This window comes from Oreochromis niloticus, linkage group LG4 (genome assembly GCF_001858045.2).
Source record: "Oreochromis niloticus isolate F11D_XX linkage group LG4, O_niloticus_UMD_NMBU, whole genome shotgun sequence".
NCBI classification, from domain to species: Eukaryota; Metazoa; Chordata; class Actinopteri; order Cichliformes; family Cichlidae; genus Oreochromis; species Oreochromis niloticus.
In genome coordinates, this window is record NC_031969.2 from 24369997 (window position 1) to 24384646 (window position 14650).

General features: G+C 39.1%; 7 protein-coding genes across 8 annotated transcripts; 4 read left to right on the forward strand and 3 right to left on the reverse strand.

The window, feature by feature from the left end:
- Window positions 1-598: 598 nt before the first annotated feature.
- LOC109201904 (hemoglobin embryonic subunit alpha-like) lies at window positions 599-1416 on the reverse strand. The gene is made up of 3 exons (XM_019357788.2): window positions 1305-1416; window positions 1009-1216; window positions 599-810 (listed from the first exon to the last, which is right to left on the reverse strand). The coding sequence occupies exons 1-3, from the start codon at window positions 1400-1402 to the stop codon at window positions 682-684; spliced, it is 435 nt and encodes a 144-aa protein (XP_019213333.1). The 5' UTR covers window positions 1403-1416; the 3' UTR covers window positions 599-681.
- On the forward strand, window positions 1407-2568 carry LOC109201902 (hemoglobin subunit beta-like). Of its 2 annotated transcripts, XM_019357786.2 has the most exons (4): window positions 1437-1511; window positions 1706-1927; window positions 2060-2282; window positions 2364-2568. In XM_019357786.2, the coding sequence occupies exons 2-4, from the start codon at window positions 1812-1814 to the stop codon at window positions 2490-2492; spliced, it is 468 nt and encodes a 155-aa protein (XP_019213331.1). In that variant the 5' UTR covers window positions 1437-1511; window positions 1706-1811; the 3' UTR covers window positions 2493-2568. The 2 variants fall into 2 exon arrangements, with proteins under 2 accessions (XP_019213330.1, XP_019213331.1); XM_019357785.2 differs by having other exon boundaries at window positions 1407-1511; window positions 2060-2568.
- A 1861-nt stretch (window positions 2569-4429) lies between these two features.
- Window positions 4430-5352, reverse strand: LOC109201906 (hemoglobin embryonic subunit alpha-like). Its single transcript, XM_019357790.2, has 3 exons — window positions 5110-5352; window positions 4819-5026; window positions 4430-4639 (listed from the first exon to the last, which is right to left on the reverse strand). The coding sequence occupies exons 1-3, from the start codon at window positions 5205-5207 to the stop codon at window positions 4511-4513; spliced, it is 435 nt and encodes a 144-aa protein (XP_019213335.1). The 5' UTR covers window positions 5208-5352; the 3' UTR covers window positions 4430-4510.
- Window positions 5353-5707: 355 nt separating this feature from the next.
- On the forward strand, window positions 5708-7034 carry LOC109201899 (hemoglobin subunit beta-like). Its single transcript, XM_019357779.2, has 3 exons — window positions 5708-6367; window positions 6521-6743; window positions 6825-7034. The coding sequence occupies exons 1-3, from the start codon at window positions 6276-6278 to the stop codon at window positions 6951-6953; spliced, it is 444 nt and encodes a 147-aa protein (XP_019213324.1). The 5' UTR covers window positions 5708-6275; the 3' UTR covers window positions 6954-7034.
- Window positions 7035-9023: 1989 nt separating this feature from the next.
- On the reverse strand, window positions 9024-9894 carry LOC102080222 (hemoglobin subunit alpha-B). Its single transcript, XM_005468759.4, has 3 exons — window positions 9731-9894; window positions 9411-9618; window positions 9024-9245 (listed from the first exon to the last, which is right to left on the reverse strand). Exons 1-3 carry the CDS (start codon window positions 9823-9825, stop codon window positions 9117-9119), a joined length of 432 nt encoding a protein of 143 aa, XP_005468816.1. The 5' UTR covers window positions 9826-9894; the 3' UTR covers window positions 9024-9116.
- A 704-nt stretch (window positions 9895-10598) lies between these two features.
- Window positions 10599-11510, forward strand: LOC100704059 (hemoglobin subunit beta-A). The gene is made up of 3 exons (XM_003442078.4): window positions 10599-10764; window positions 10939-11161; window positions 11270-11510. The coding sequence occupies exons 1-3, from the start codon at window positions 10673-10675 to the stop codon at window positions 11399-11401; spliced, it is 447 nt and encodes a 148-aa protein (XP_003442126.1). The 5' UTR covers window positions 10599-10672; the 3' UTR covers window positions 11402-11510.
- Window positions 11511-12268: 758 nt separating this feature from the next.
- On the forward strand, window positions 12269-14436 carry LOC100703516 (hemoglobin cathodic subunit beta). The gene is made up of 3 exons (XM_003442076.3): window positions 12269-12613; window positions 12949-13171; window positions 13272-14436. Exons 1-3 carry the CDS (start codon window positions 12522-12524, stop codon window positions 13398-13400), a joined length of 444 nt encoding a protein of 147 aa, XP_003442124.1. The 5' UTR covers window positions 12269-12521; the 3' UTR covers window positions 13401-14436.
- Window positions 14437-14650: the final 214 nt, after the last annotated feature.

The following is a 14650-nucleotide window of genomic DNA, read 5'->3' on the forward strand; positions in this document are numbered from 1 at the left end:
TACCAATAACACAATTAAAAAATATTGGATTGAAAACTAAATTCATTTAAAATTTAATATTCAACCTAAATGAAATGTACATTATAAAAAAATGTCAAAATATACAACATTTTTAATATTCTGTAAACAATAAAATATACTAAATATTGTTTTACTCTATTTTATATGTTCTAATCCTATTAATGGATTTTGGTTTTATAACACAAAATCAGCCTTCATATATTGTGACTGACTTTAAATGCCAGCAGGCAAAATTTCATATATTGTTTTTGTTTATTTTCTACATACAGATGTATTTCATTCATTTAATCTCATATTTCTAAAGTCTAAATTTGATGTAAAGTAAAATGTATCAAATAAATTCAGTGGAGTAAAAGTTACATTATTCTACATTTAAAACAGTGGAGTCAAAGTAGAAAGCAGCATGAAAATAAATACCATATACTAAGTAAAGACAAAGGCTTCTGCAGTTCTGAAACTGACCCTTCAGCATCAGCTGAATGCTTTAACTTTGATGTTTCTTTACCTTAAACCCTCTTTCCTCCTATGTGCTCACAGTAAAAGACTATCTTCACCACACTAATGACCATGAGACTTTGATTGCATTCAATGTTTTATTGAAAGTCAGAGTCGTAGTAAGTATGAAAGCACATAATGCAGTCCTCTGCTCCTGTGTGCAGTTTATCTGTATTTCTCAGACAGGGCGAGAGCCACAGCAGCCAGGAACTTGTCCATAGCCACATGGACCTCAGGGGTGAAGTCGTCGGGGAACATGGTAGACAGGACCACGAGGAGGTTGTGAGACAGAACCTGTGGAAAGATGATGATCACATTGAAATGAATGGACTTTTTATTTCTTTATTTGTGAGATCATCATTTCAGATCAACCAGCTACCCAAGGATCAAATGAAAGCCGAGTTAGATTTTAATTTCTGGTCAGATTAATGTTCACAACATGGTCAAAAATTAAATTGAGAAATGCTGTTGTGATTTAATAATGATCAGTACCTTGAAGTTAGCAGGGTCCACTCTCAGAGTGAAGGCGTGCAGCTCACTGAGGCTCAGAAGAGCTCCGGTCAGATCGTCGATTTTGCTGACAGCATCAGTAACTGCAGCCATCACGGCTGCTCCGTGCTTCTTCACCGGGGCAGAGCCGGGGCTCAGGTCCTTCCAGTGGGAGAAGTAAGTCTTGGTCTGAGGGTACACTGTCAGCATCCTGGGTAAAAATGTAAGAGAACAAGCCAGTGAGTATGAGACAGAAATGCAGGAACAGGTTTTTGTAGGCAGTGTGGGGCCATATTTACCTGGAGACAGCATCACAGCCGATTTGTTCCTCCTTGCCAGCCACTTTAGCCCAGAAGGCTTTGACTGTGTTCTTGTCCTTTGCAGAAAGACTGGTCATCTTGCCCGTTGTTGCTGTTCTGGTTGGAGTTGCTGTGTTCAGCTCAAACTGTGGAGGTTTTTATACACGAAACAGGAAATGCACACACCCGACCCACCTCACAGATAAGGTACTGGTGTTTGGACAGGTTCAAAATGATATGAAACACCTCCCATGAGATAAAGACAAAACAAGATGTTCATATAAGTTCTGAAGGCAAGAATTTAAACTCATTTGATGGTAGAAATCAGTTGTAAATGTTTCCAACAAAAAAGGGTCATACAAGTCTAAAATCATTTTCATTTAATTCCTTTTAATACTCAGTCAACAAAGAAATGTTGCGAGCCATCCCACTGCCCACCTCCACCCATCTTCATATCTTTGGGTGGAGCAACAGTGCTCCTTTATAAGTTGTACACCCAAGCAAGACATGTACAACAATCAACAAGGCAAGATGGTTGCATGGACAGACTTCGAGCGCGTCACGATTAAGGACATCTTCTCCAAGATTGACTATGAAGTCGTTGGCCCAGCAGCTATTTCCAGGTAAGATCCAGTTCTGTTCTGTTTTTTATGCTTGTATGTATCAAATTTACAAATATAAGAAGCACATTTTGTGCATTAACACATACTTTTGTTTTAGAAGTGTGATTTATTCAAATATACATGTTTCCTCAGGTGTCTGATTGTGTACCCCTGGACTCAGAGGTATTTCGCTGGCTTTGGAAACCTCTACAATGCTGCTGCCATCACATCAAATCCAAAAGTTGCTGCTCACGGAAAAGTCGTCATGCAAGGTCTGGAAAAAGCTGTGAAGAACATGGACAACATCAAGGCCACATTTACAGAGCTGAGCACGCTGCACTCTGAGAAACTGCAGGTGGACCCTGACAATTTCATGGTAGGCAATGCTGAACTGATGGTACTGCATCCCATTAATTGTGTTGATGTTGAGTCTCATGCATTTTTTGTTGTGTTGCAGCTTCTGGGCGACTGCCTGGCCATTGTGGTTGCTTCTCAGTTGGGTGAAGACTTCACTCCCGAGGTCCATGCAGCTTTCCAGAAGTTCCTGGCAGTGGTGGTGTCCTCCCTGAGGAGGCAGTACTATTAGAGAGCTGCAGAGAACCATCACATGTTCTGTTTTTAAACTGTGTAAATGAGCTTTCAATAAATCACCACTAAACAAATTCCGCAAGTTTTTCTTTCTTTTATCCCCAGTCTTTGTTTATGGTCATGTCAATGTGAAATTAGTATCATGAAAGCCTTGTTTGTTATGTGATTAGAGAAGTAATGTTTATCCTTTAAAAATGGCAATACCATATACTGAGAACACATCCGATATCATGATTAAACTAAAACTGACGCATCTTTTAAGAAAGTTTAAATGATCATAAACTGACTGTTCGAGCACATGAATTAGCCCATCAAGAGAGAGAACACAGCCTCTAAACTCCACCAGTATCCCAGTTGTAGCAGTAATGCCCCAATAAATTAATAATAACTATCCCCCTTACTTAATCATGTTGTTACTATGCAGTGTTGTTCTAAGTCCTCTTTTAATTTTCCCTTTGTTTATTTTGTATAATCTGAAAATTCCCTTCAAGTGTGATGGGAATTTATCAAAGTTTAATTTGCAGTAAAATAAAACATGTATTTACATTTCTGGTCCTAATTTTTTCTTTAATATGTAGAGTTGATTTAACCTACTTAAAAGGCTGCAGAGGGAGCTGCACACAACACTAATAAACTACTTATTTTAGCAGAAAGTTTTAGCTAAAAAGGTCTGATTGACATGTTTCAGTGTATCTAGTAACACTGAACAATGTAAGTAAAAAAGTAAGTGCATCAGCTGATCTAAGATAAAGAGAGTGCACTGCTACATGTCTGTCTACCATAGACAGGATGGGAAAGCTGGACCAACAGGTGAAGTTGTGAAAGCTTGTGATAAGAGGGATGTTATCAGATAAATAAGCCTGTGTTTGATATTGTTTTTTTTAATGAAAGCTATGGCTCAGATACACACAAGGTGGTGTTGGTGATGCACTCGTATAGGCTACAGTGAGATCTGTTTCCCTTTGGTGATTATTTTTCAATGCAGAGTTAATATTGTGAAGGGGCTTAAATGTAACCTCATATTTACCTAGTATTAAAGAAGTCAAAGTTAAAGAGTTAGAAAGGAAAGAAACAGGAAACAATCGTGAAGTTAAAATCAAGTGAAACAAAGTTCAAAATAAAAAGCTCCCAACAGAAAGCAGACAGTCTGTCCACTAACCCCCTGATGCAGCATGTTTACCTCTTTGTAGTTTTGGATCCAATATTGGTGCAGTCAGTGCCTTAAGGATGTAAGAATTAAATTTGGGGATTAAATAATGCCAGAAATTGAACACATTTGTCTGTTATGTAGTAGTTTACCTTTGTAAGAATAACACAGTGCAAAAAAGAATAAAATAGAAAGAAATAACCCTTTATTTTCATTGTACATGTAGAATGACTATTCACTTAAAATTTAAAGTTTAACTTCAATAACATTATCAAAAATGTCAAAAAGATATAAATTGTTTAATATTCTGTAAACACAAAAATATAATAAATATCGTTTTACTCTATTTTATATGTTCTAATCCTATTAATGGATTTTGGTTGTATCACACACAATCAGCCTTCATATATTGTGACTGACTTTAAATGCCACGAGGCACAATCTTATATATTGTTTTTGTTTATTTTCTACATAGAGATGTATTTCATTCATTTAATCGTCATATTTCTAAAGTCTAAATTTGATGTAAAGTAAAATGTATCAGATAAATTCAGTGGAGTAAAAGTTACATTATTCTACATTTAAAACAGTGGAGTCAAAGTAGAAAGCAGCATGAAAATAAATACCACATACTAAGTAAAGACAAAGGCTTCTGCAGTTCTGAAACTGACCCTTCAGCATCAGCTGAATGCTTTAACTTTGATGTTTCTTTACCTTAAACCCTCTTTCCTCCTATGTGCTCACAGTAAGAGACTATCTTCACCACACTAATGACCATGAGACTTTGATTGCATTCAATGTTTTATTGAAAGTCAGAGTTGTAGTAAGTATGAAAGCACATAATGCAGTCCTCTGCTCCTGTGTGCAGTTTATCTGTATTTCTCAGACAGGGCGAGAGCCACAGCAGCCAGGAACTTGTCCATAGCCACATGGACCTCAGGGGTGAAGTCGTCGGGGAACATGGTAGACAGGACCACGAGGAGGTTGTGAGACAGAACCTGTGGAAAGATGATGATCACATTGAAATGAATGGACTTTTTATTTCTTTATTTGTGAGATCATCATTTCAGATCAAATGAAAGCTGAGTTAGATTTTAATTTCTGGTCAGATTAATGTTCACAACATGGACAAAAATTCAATTGAGAAATGCTGTCGTGATTTAATAATGATCTGTACCTTGAAGTTAGCAGGGTCCACTCTCAGAGTGAAGGCGTGCAGCTCACTGAGGCTCAGAAGAGCTCCGGTCAGATCGTCGATTTTGCTGACAGCATCAGTAACTGCAGCCATCACGGCTGCTCCGTGCTTCTTCACCGGGGCAGAGCCGGGGCTCAGGTCCTTCCAGTGGGAGAAGTAAGTCTTGGTCTGAGGGTACACTGTCAGCATCCTGGGTAAAAATGTAAGAGAACAAGCCAGTGAGTATGAGACAGAAATGCAGGAACAGGTTTTTGTAGGCAGGAGACAGGAGACCTGGAGACAGCATCACAGCCGATTTGTTCCTCCTTGCCAGCCACTTTAGCCCAGAAGGCTTTGACTGTGTTCTTGTCCTTTGCAGAAAGACTGGTCATCTTGCCTGTTGCTGTTCTGGTTGGAGTTGCTGTGTTCAGCTCAAACTGTGGAGGTTTTTATACACGAAACAGGAAATGCACACACCCGACCCACCTCACAGATAACTTACTGGTGGTTGGACAGGTTCAAAATGATATGAAACACCTCCCATGAGATAAACAGACTACGAAATAAAATGTTTATAGAAGCTCAGGATAACTCATAAGGAAGATATATAAATATGCACTCGTATTTGAGAGCCAGTGAAATGTTTTAATGCGATCTATTGTTAGTTGTTCAGTGTTGTATCACAGTGAGTGGGCGGGACGAAACACCTATTCAAACATTTGAAATTTTTAGCCATCGTGGCTTCATATTTGCCCATTTGTTTAAAATCGGAGTCAAATGGGAAATACTTTTAACAAGTCAGGGTTTATAATAGAGTCTAGTTTTCTGCACAAGTTTCAAATTGAATTATTTGATTCAAAAAACGAAATCATGTTTGCTTCAGAATTAATAGAAAGGGGTTTGAATTTTATTAGCATTTTTCCTAAATAACCTATACTGTACAAACAGACTGGATATTGTATACTATATTATTATTTCTACTATTCTTTTTTTAATCAAAACCAGATTCGAAGATTGTGTTGTGAACAATTAAAATACTTTTGAACTGAAAGGACAAAAACAAAACAACTCTAAAAAAGTAATTTTCAAAAAAGTCCTTCTGATGGTCATTCAATGAACAACGGCCATGGGCCACCCTAAAGCTCAATCCCACCATCTTTACAAAAATATCTTTTTGATTCATTTTGATGGTGGAAATTAAACAGAACTGCAAGGCGTTACACAGAAGCGGCTTAACCGACGCATTATCTGATAGGGGTTAGGGGTAGGGGTAAAAGTCTAAAACCCATTTTCCTTTACTTCCTTTTAATACTCAGTCAGCAAAGAAGCATTACAAGTCATCCCACTGCCCACCTCCACCAAGCTGCATATCTCTGGGTGGAGCAAAAGGGCTCCTTTATAAGCTGCATGTGGTGACCTGCTGACCAAAGTAGGATAGGCGCAACAATCAACAAGGCAAAATGGTTGCATGGACAGACTTTGAGCGCGTCACGATTAAGGACATCTTCTCCAAGATTGACTATGAAGTCGTTGGCCCAGCAGCTATTTCCAGGTAAGATCCAGTTCTGTTCTGTTTTTATGATTGTATGTATCAAATTTTTAGATCATCGGCATCAAATTTACAAATATAAGAGGCACATTTTGTGCATTAACACATACTTTTGTTTTAGAAATGTGATTTATTCAAATATACATGTTTCCTCAGGTGTCTGATTGTCTACCCCTGGACTCAGAGGTATTTCGCTGGCTTTGGAAACCTCTACAATGCTGCTGCCATCACATCAAATCCGAAAGTTGCTGCTCACGGAAAAGTCGTCATGCAAGGTCTGGAAAAAGCTGTGAAGAACATGGACAACATCAAGGCCACATTTACAGAGCTGAGCACGCTGCACTCTGAGAAACTGCAGGTGGACCCTGACAATTTCATGGTAGGCAATGCTGAACTGATGGTACTGCATCCCATTAATTGTGTTGATGTTGAGTCTCATGCATTTTTTGTTGTGTTGCAGCTTCTGGGCGACTGCCTGGCCATTGTGGTTGCTGCTCAGTTGGGTAAAGACTTCTCTCCCGAGGTCCATGCAGCTTTCCAGAAGTTCCTGGCAGTGGTGGTGTCCTCCCTGAGGAGGCAGTACTATTAGAGAGCTGCAGAGAACCATCACATGCTCTGTATTTAAATCATGTTTTAATGGGGCTTAAATAAAGAAATTTGTACTACTGAAGTTACGTATTTTTTGCTATGGTATGCGTCAGCTTTGTAAGAATTATAATATTTAAACAATGGCAAATTATTTTATACATTTACAATAGAATAGAACAGAATTGAACAGAATGGAATAGAAATATAATTTATTTTCCCTACTCGGGGAAATTCAGATGTTCCAGCAGCAAAGTGACAGGCAGATGGAGCATGCATAGTCAACTAAAAGTAAAGAATAGAAAATGAAAAACAAGAAATACCAGTTTGGACAGAGCAAATTTACAACATAAGGGGAAAAATACTTGAATATCATGCTTAGATTCAATGAAATGCCTGTGCATACATATATAATTCAGTTTGAAATATAGTAGTAAAACACAATGAGCACACTCAAGCTTTCAATGAAATGGTCCTTTAAATACACAACTGGCGGGGAGGCGGGAGCCTCACTATGTGAAGCCTGAACTTCCTTTTACAGTGATATCCCAAATAAATTCCATTTCTTTGTACTTTATTAATGTTTTCATCTCATTTATAGTATGGGGGAAAACTTTTACAAGAACGTAGAAGAATCACTATTAAAATGTCACTGTTCTGAAAGTTTAAAATGCAAAAGACTTTGAATTTTCAAAAAATATAGCACGATAAACCTTTTCTCTTTTTCCTCTTCCATTTGGTAAACCAACAAATTTGGCAAAAACTACTCGACTTGGCAGCTTCCCTTCGCGGTGTCAGCCGAATTCCCGCTTTCAATAAGGTTCAGTGTTGTCGAACTTTGACTGCGTTGTTCTGTGTCATAAATTGACGTGAACCACAGAAACACAAAATTTTGGTGAGCTCGTGCATACAATACTCATAAAGACCGCGAGTGGTCACCATAAATGAAGCCACAAATTTTGGACCGGTGGGTCAGCGGTCAGCGCTTTGAGAGGAGAACTGCTTGTGACGCATGTGCTTGTGCACAGGATGCCCACCTTGCAATTGCAGGTCAAGGGAGATGAAATACAGGCTACTGCGTGCACAGGTAATGGTGGTGGTTTGTTTATGTCTGTGTGTGACTTGTACCCATGCCCCGATAATTTAATTTCAGCGTCTCACTCAGACTGCCGAGAGTGCCCAGTGTGCATGTCCAAAATGAGAATAACGCAGTCTAACTATACTCATACTCATGCTGAACACAAGTTACACCATAAAAAAAACAGTCTAAATGTGTGACTTGTAGTCGCTGTCTCTGACTGGTCTGTCACTGGTCATTTAAACACATCTGTGACTTGTATGAGGTTTGGCTGTATGGCGGTGCAACGTTGGCACGCGCTCTAGATTTGGATATCTCCGCCACCTCCTGTTCGCTGAGCCGTCTGAGAAACCAGTCACTGGTGATGTGGTCCAAGAAAAGTATGCTGAAAGCATGTATTGCTTTGGTTATTGCATGTTAGATGGACTATGTTGTCTTTGTGGCCACAGAGACTTTGTTCTGGTGTTTTCAGTCACCCTTTTCACTCACTTTGTGTTAATAGACCTCTCTGCATTGAATCGTATTTGTTATTAATCTCTGTCTCTCTTCCACAGCATGTCTTCTATCCTGTCTTCCTTCTCTCACCCCAACCGGTCGCAGCAGACGGCCGCCCCTCCCTGAGCCTGGTTCTGCCGGAGGTTTCTTCCTGTTAAAGTGAGTTTTTCCTTCCCACTGTCGCCAAAGTGCTTGCTCATAGGGAGTCATTTGATTGTTGGGGTTTTCTCTGTATGTATTATTGTAGGGTCTACCTTACAATATAAAGCGCCTTGAGACGACTGTTGTTGTGATTTGGCGCTATATAAATAAAATTGAATGGAACTGAATTGAAATGAAAACGACCATAGAGTGTAAACAGAATCGAAGTTCTGGCAGATAGCGTGCCTGTATTAAAAAAAACACACTTAAAATATGGCTTATTTTTTCATCTCTGTTGTATCCTGTGGAAATGAGTATTTTTCTCTACAAAGGCTTAAAGAAATGGACACATAGACATTCTTATGTTTGTGAATTTTATTGAACAAGCCCCTACATATGAAGAGGGTTGCTGACATTCATGCCACACGTTGGTAGCTTCTGTCTTGCTGATGTTTAGCGGTATCTCTCGGACAGAGCCCAAGCGAGGTTATTGAAGAACTTGTCCACGGAGACGTGAACCTCCGGGGTGAAGTCCCCAGGGAAGTACATGCCCAGGACCAAGATGATGCTGTGAGCGAGGATCTGTGTTTGTGACAGAAACAGCAGATTAGATTAAATCAGGCACTGAAGACATCCCTATATTCTCTTGCTTTTTTAGTTTTTTAACGCTCAAAATCTAAACTAAAGTGCATGCACAAATAATCGTTATCATTTCTGGCAGATTTAAAGGTCGCAATATTTTGTTACCTTGAAGTTGGCAGGATCCACGCGGAGCTGGGTGGCATGCAGCTCACTGAGCTTGCTAAGGTGGCCGGTAAGATCATCAATGTTCTTGACAGCTTTTCCCACAGCTGCCATGATGACTGCACCATGCTTCTTCACCTGCGGGCAGCTAGGGGTCAAGTCGCCCCAGTGAGAAAAGTAGGTCTTGGTCTGCGGATACGCAACGAGCATCCTGTAAAGTACAGCGGAAGGAAATACGAAGAAGTTACAAAAACAAACCAACAAAAGAAAAACCCATCCTCTTAAAAAGCCTGTGTCATCCCTGCTTTAAAATGAGGTCTTACCTGCCCAGAGCTTCTCCACCAATCTCGGCGCTCTTTGAGTCGACTTTGCCCCAGAAGGTTTTCACCACTGTCTTGTCTTTCGAAGAGAGACTCATGGCTGCCTTTGAATTTTTCGGGATGCAAGGAAAAATGCTGATCAAAAAATGCTGCTTGGTTGGATCTGTCAGTGCGTCTTTATATCGACCCAAATGGTGCCACGCCCAACTATCAAATCCAGACTGCACGTCTGATAAACAAACTGCTAGAAATTTCCATTGCCAGTTTGATTTGATAAAGTGACCACTCCCAACATATCACGTAATTGACGCAATTGACAATTAAAAAAAAGAAAAGAAAAAAGAAAAACTGAATGGCTGCAATGCACGAAGATCTTTAAACAACTGGCGAATAAATTTGGTGCAAAAAGAAATATGCTCTAAGCAAAAATGGCATTTAACTTAAATCATAATTTTCAGTCAGCACTGTTAGTCAGAGTTTGATATTGTAAAAATAAAAGCATATTGTTTTATAGCCAAGAAGGAGCACAAACACCTTCCTAACGTTAAGTGAGCATATATCCTTTTGGATAAATAAACTGTATGATACCTTAGCTTATTTAAAGGCAGGTGTTAAAGGACTGGTATTACTGGCCCAGTTTTGTGTGCTTTGACTGACTAATTGTATGGATTATTTGTAGCTGAGTCACGTTTAAGTGACAGCAATATTTGAGCCAAAAGATGTTATCTATCCGGTTGGCACTGACCGTTGCCAAAATTTGCCTTACGCAAAACACACGTCATTAAACAGGTGGACGCAGATTATCCAATCAGATGCTTCGATGACTGAAGGAGGGGCGCGGGGTAAACGAATAAAAACGGGAATCTCAAGTAAATTATTCACAAGAAGATTTGTGATAACTTGTGAGAACTTGTTCGTGAACTTGGAGACTTGCACCCTGTCAAAATGGTCGAGTGGACAGATGCTGAGCGCAGTGCCATCACAAGCCTGTGGGGAAAGATTGATGTGGGGGAAATCGGTCCCCAGGCCCTCACCAGGTAACCTGCAGCCCATAGCAGTTCAGAAACATAGTCGTTTGCTATGCCACTTTTTTACAATATTGTTGAAACTTTGCTGAAGCGAATATATCAACACGTTTGTTTGTGTATGTAGAGGCTATTAGTAATGCTATGTGCAATAAAATTAATATTGTTTCTCTGGTTTTATTTCAGGCTTCTGATTGTGTATCCCTGGGCTCAGAGATACTTCCAGTCCTTTGGAGACCTGTCCACCAATGCCGCCATTATGGGAAACCCCAAAGTGGCACAGCACGGAAGGACCGTGATGGGTGGTCTGGAAAATGCTGTGAAGAACTTGGACAACATCAAGAACACCTATGCCAACCTGAGCCATATGCACTCCGAGAAACTCCATGTGGATCCCGATAACTTCAGGGTATCTCCCCACCAGCACCCAGAAACATTCATCACACATCGATCTGAAAAGGTTACCTAATTAGTTTATGTTTATTAACTGTTTTAAGCATTTTCTTTCTCATTTTAGGTGCTCGCTGAATGCATCAGCCTGTGCGTTGCCGCTAAGTTTGGCCCCAGCGTCTTCACCGCTGACGCCCAGGAAGCCTGGCAGAAGTTTTTGGCCGTGGTCGTTTCTGCCCTGGGTAGACAGTACCACTAAATTTCTGGAGTGCCAGTTCATCAAAGATGTGCAACAGTCATAGAAGTGACATGATGTATCTTTTTGACTCTGTTGCCATATGCACCAATAAAGAAAACCTCAAATCATACTAATTCTCTGTGCGATCATTTGACTTGTTCTTTTAACCGACAATATAACATCAAGAAGAAGTCCTCGGACAGTCAATAATCTTCAATAGAAGTCGCCTATATGTTTGAGTATAATATAAATATTACAAGTATGCCTCACTGATAAACCGTTTAGTGACTTTTTACTTTACTGTTTAGTTTTGCTTTTCGTATAAATACAAAAAAGGGTGAAAGGGATCCAAAGTTGTTGTTCTCTGGCTGCATGGGAAGTATTGTTGATGTAAGTGAAGAATTCCAAAATGCAAAGAAGAATATCAGCTATCAGACATTTTATGCACATTTAAAGGTCGTTAACAACGAGTCAATCTGCGAGCTCAGAAGAAAGTATTTCTTCTTTAGTCCAGAAAATTCGTTCATAACCTCGACCCAACATAACATAAGAACACCCTCAGGCGTATAGTGGCAAAATTGTAAAAACTGTATGCTTTCTTAAAACGCTTTGAATGAAATTCAAAAAGGACCGAAGGATATAATATATGATATAAGTACTGTCGCGATCGGACGGGCCACAATCATGATTGAGCTGATCAGTTTTTAAAACAAATTTAATTGAATGGGTTCATTTAAGGCCAAGAAATAAACTTTCATAAGTTTCTGATATGAAGTGGACCCGCGGATCATTTATTTGGGTGGGGGAAGCCTGAATGTTCAGATAATGATAGCATGGCATAATCTAAGTTCATCAGCTGTTGGAAAATTACTTGATACAACAGGACGGGGAGGTGGTTATGTTTACGTGAGGATATTTTGATGTCATACCATCTCTGAGCATTTCCATTGTGTTTTGCAGTGATAGTTGACAGGTAGTCTGTGTAGCAATACCTGACTCATCCGTCCGCTTTTAGTGTGCTGGAAATATAGGACCCTCATACCAACTGCTGGTTCATCTTTGCCAGTCATTAAGCGGAAAAGCTGATCACTCAGCAGCTCAGAGTGCGGAGGTAAAACTGTTTATTCAATTCGCTCAGGTCATGGTTAAGTGGACGGAACTGGAGCGCAGCACCGTGAAAGCTATCTGGGAAAAAGTTGATATCGATGAGATTGGGCCACAAATTTGGGCAAGGTACGTCATTTTGAAGAATTTACTGTTCAAGAACGGATTGTAAAAAATCCTAAAAACGGAAAAAATATTCTGGCAATTTTCTCTCAGTACATTATTATTATTGCTATTTAACTAGTTGATGGCTATTTCGTAATAGTAAAATTCAATGCCTGGTTTAAAAAGAAATAAATAAAGAAAAAACGATCGTGAAAATTTATTTTTTTTAAAATATTTCATTGTTTAAGGGTACGTTGTATTTTTAGGGATTTTTTTCTCCAGTTAGTTCAGATTCACCTGTTTATCACGTGGTATCTTTTATGCTAATTAACCTGTACCACTGACTGTTGCATTGTCAGAGTCTTGATTGTCTACCCCTGGACTGAGCGATATTTTGGTTCTTTTGGAGATCTCTTCACCATCACTGCTATTTTGAAAAACGACAAAGTGGCGGCTCACGGAAAGGTGGTGCTGAAGGCTCTGGACAAAGCAGTGAACAACATGGACAACATGAAACGGACGTATGCTGATCTGAGCCAGTTGCATTTTCAGAAACTCGAAGTGGATCCTGATAGCTTCAGGGTAAGCAACACTTTCCCTCAAAAACACATGAAAAAGAAAATACGTGACTTGTACATTATGCACTTGCAGAGGTTTCATGGTGTTTTCTCTTTTTTCACAGCTGTTGGCAGACTGTATCACTATCACAATCGCATGCAAACTCAAGTCAGCCCTGAGCCCCCAGAGTCAAGCTATCTGGCAGAAGTTTCTATATGCTGTGGTCGACGCTATGAGCAGTCAGTACCGCTGAAAAGAACCTATTTGGAGATAATCCAACTTTTTTTTAAACGTGTATTAAAGTTTGACATGAGTGCATTTCAGTTTGTTTTTGATCAGTTGGAGCTTGAGTTTTGTGAGTCCCACACTGAAGACAGTTACTAAAGACAAAACTGAAGTCAAAGAGACCCCAACACACACAAGTCTGACAGAGCTAAAGGAGGAAACAGCATTTAGTGACTGTCATGGGTTCCAGATTTCAGACAGTTAAGAACTTGTCATGGACTGAAAGTTGTTTGTTTTTTTTACTCTGTGAAAAGTTAATAAAACATAAAAACAATTTTTATAGTTAACATTATGTCACATTTTCAAATTACTGTGAGCCTCTGAATATGGGGAACTGTATTAATGGCTATAATTCCTAAAATTAAGACAGTACCTTTGCTAAACCACTTGAAATAATGCTGAAAGTCTGTCCATCAATCACACATTCATTGTTACCTCTGCCAAGAAGGTTATGTTTTTGGTAGTGTTTGCATGTGTGTCATTCTGTCAGTAAACAAAAGAGCTCAAACAGTCTTTAATGAATTCTGATAAAACTTTTTAGGGATGGGGTCATGATGACAGTCTGTTAGAATTTGGTTTATGTCCACAGCGGTCTTCACGGTCAACTTAACGATTTACTTGAGGTCTGCTGTAGGGAAGGCCTAGCTTATTTCATAGAGATAATGCCCTAATGACATTCTGCACATACTTTAGTGTTAAGGTTTGCTAAAATCTCCTCCCTGCAGTCCACACCTGTCATACATTAAAAACATTTGATACATTAAGAAATGAAAAACATTATAAAGGAAGCCCAGAACCTAGTAAGGCTGCTGAAATCCTATATCAAGCAAAAATGGAAAAATATTTCTGCTTCTTTTGCAAAAGGCTTAAATGTTGTTGCTAAAAGATACACTGATAAGACCCTGATAAGCATGCCACAATCCGATATTTACTCAAATGTACTGCTGGCTTCAATTCTGACATAGTATATGTATTTTAAACTAATAAAGAAAGATCAGTCTCAACATTTGATATGTTGTTTTATACAGTGCTCAGTTAAATCTAGACTAAATGATTTGCAAGTCATTTTATTATACTTTTATAAACATATTATACAGTGGACACAATTTGTTTTTCTTTTTTTTAAACTAAGTGTAAAGGATCTGCTTACAATAAACTTAGTGTATGCAGATCTTTGTGTCTGCAGAGCAGAGGGCAGGTTTGTCTCCAATGATCTGA

Excerpts from the sequence above, each read along its gene's own strand:
- LOC109201904 (XM_019357788.2), bottom strand. The coding sequence starts at position 1,402 with ATGACCAGTCTTTCTGCAAAGGACAAGAACACAGTCAAAGCCTTCTGG. Across the intron at positions 1,217-1,304 it reads GGCTGTGATGCTGTCTCCAG|GATGCTGACAGTGTACCCTC; the intron begins GTAAATATGGCC and ends ATTTTTACCCAG. Across the intron at positions 811-1,008 it reads TGGACCCTGCTAACTTCAAG|GTTCTGTCTCACAACCTCCT; the intron begins GTACTGATCATT and ends ATCTTTCCACAG.
- LOC109201902 (XM_019357785.2), top strand. The coding sequence starts at position 1,812 with ATGTACAACAATCAACAAGGCAAGATGGTTGCATGGACAGACTTCGAG. Across the intron at positions 1,928-2,059 it reads GGCCCAGCAGCTATTTCCAG|GTGTCTGATTGTGTACCCCT; the intron begins GTAAGATCCAGT and ends ATGTTTCCTCAG.
- LOC109201906 (XM_019357790.2), bottom strand. The coding sequence starts at position 5,207 with ATGACCAGTCTTTCTGCAAAGGACAAGAACACAGTCAAAGCCTTCTGG. Across the intron at positions 5,027-5,109 it reads GGCTGTGATGCTGTCTCCAG|GATGCTGACAGTGTACCCTC; the intron begins GTCTCCTGTCTC and ends ATTTTTACCCAG. Across the intron at positions 4,640-4,818 it reads TGGACCCTGCTAACTTCAAG|GTTCTGTCTCACAACCTCCT; the intron begins GTACAGATCATT and ends ATCTTTCCACAG.
- LOC109201899 (XM_019357779.2), top strand. The coding sequence starts at position 6,276 with ATGGTTGCATGGACAGACTTTGAGCGCGTCACGATTAAGGACATCTTC. Across the intron at positions 6,368-6,520 it reads GGCCCAGCAGCTATTTCCAG|GTGTCTGATTGTCTACCCCT; the intron begins GTAAGATCCAGT and ends ATGTTTCCTCAG. Across the intron at positions 6,744-6,824 it reads TGGACCCTGACAATTTCATG|CTTCTGGGCGACTGCCTGGC; the intron begins GTAGGCAATGCT and ends GTTGTGTTGCAG.
- LOC102080222 (XM_005468759.4), bottom strand. The coding sequence starts at position 9,825 with ATGAGTCTCTCTTCGAAAGACAAGACAGTGGTGAAAACCTTCTGGGGC. Across the intron at positions 9,619-9,730 it reads GGTGGAGAAGCTCTGGGCAG|GATGCTCGTTGCGTATCCGC; the intron begins GTAAGACCTCAT and ends TGTACTTTACAG. Across the intron at positions 9,246-9,410 it reads TGGATCCTGCCAACTTCAAG|ATCCTCGCTCACAGCATCAT; the intron begins GTAACAAAATAT and ends TCACAAACACAG.
- LOC100704059 (XM_003442078.4), top strand. The coding sequence starts at position 10,673 with ATGGTCGAGTGGACAGATGCTGAGCGCAGTGCCATCACAAGCCTGTGG. Across the intron at positions 10,765-10,938 it reads GGTCCCCAGGCCCTCACCAG|GCTTCTGATTGTGTATCCCT; the intron begins GTAACCTGCAGC and ends GTTTTATTTCAG. Across the intron at positions 11,162-11,269 it reads TGGATCCCGATAACTTCAGG|GTGCTCGCTGAATGCATCAG; the intron begins GTATCTCCCCAC and ends TTCTCATTTTAG.
- LOC100703516 (XM_003442076.3), top strand. The coding sequence starts at position 12,522 with ATGGTTAAGTGGACGGAACTGGAGCGCAGCACCGTGAAAGCTATCTGG. Across the intron at positions 12,614-12,948 it reads GGGCCACAAATTTGGGCAAG|AGTCTTGATTGTCTACCCCT; the intron begins GTACGTCATTTT and ends TTGCATTGTCAG. Across the intron at positions 13,172-13,271 it reads TGGATCCTGATAGCTTCAGG|CTGTTGGCAGACTGTATCAC; the intron begins GTAAGCAACACT and ends CTTTTTTCACAG.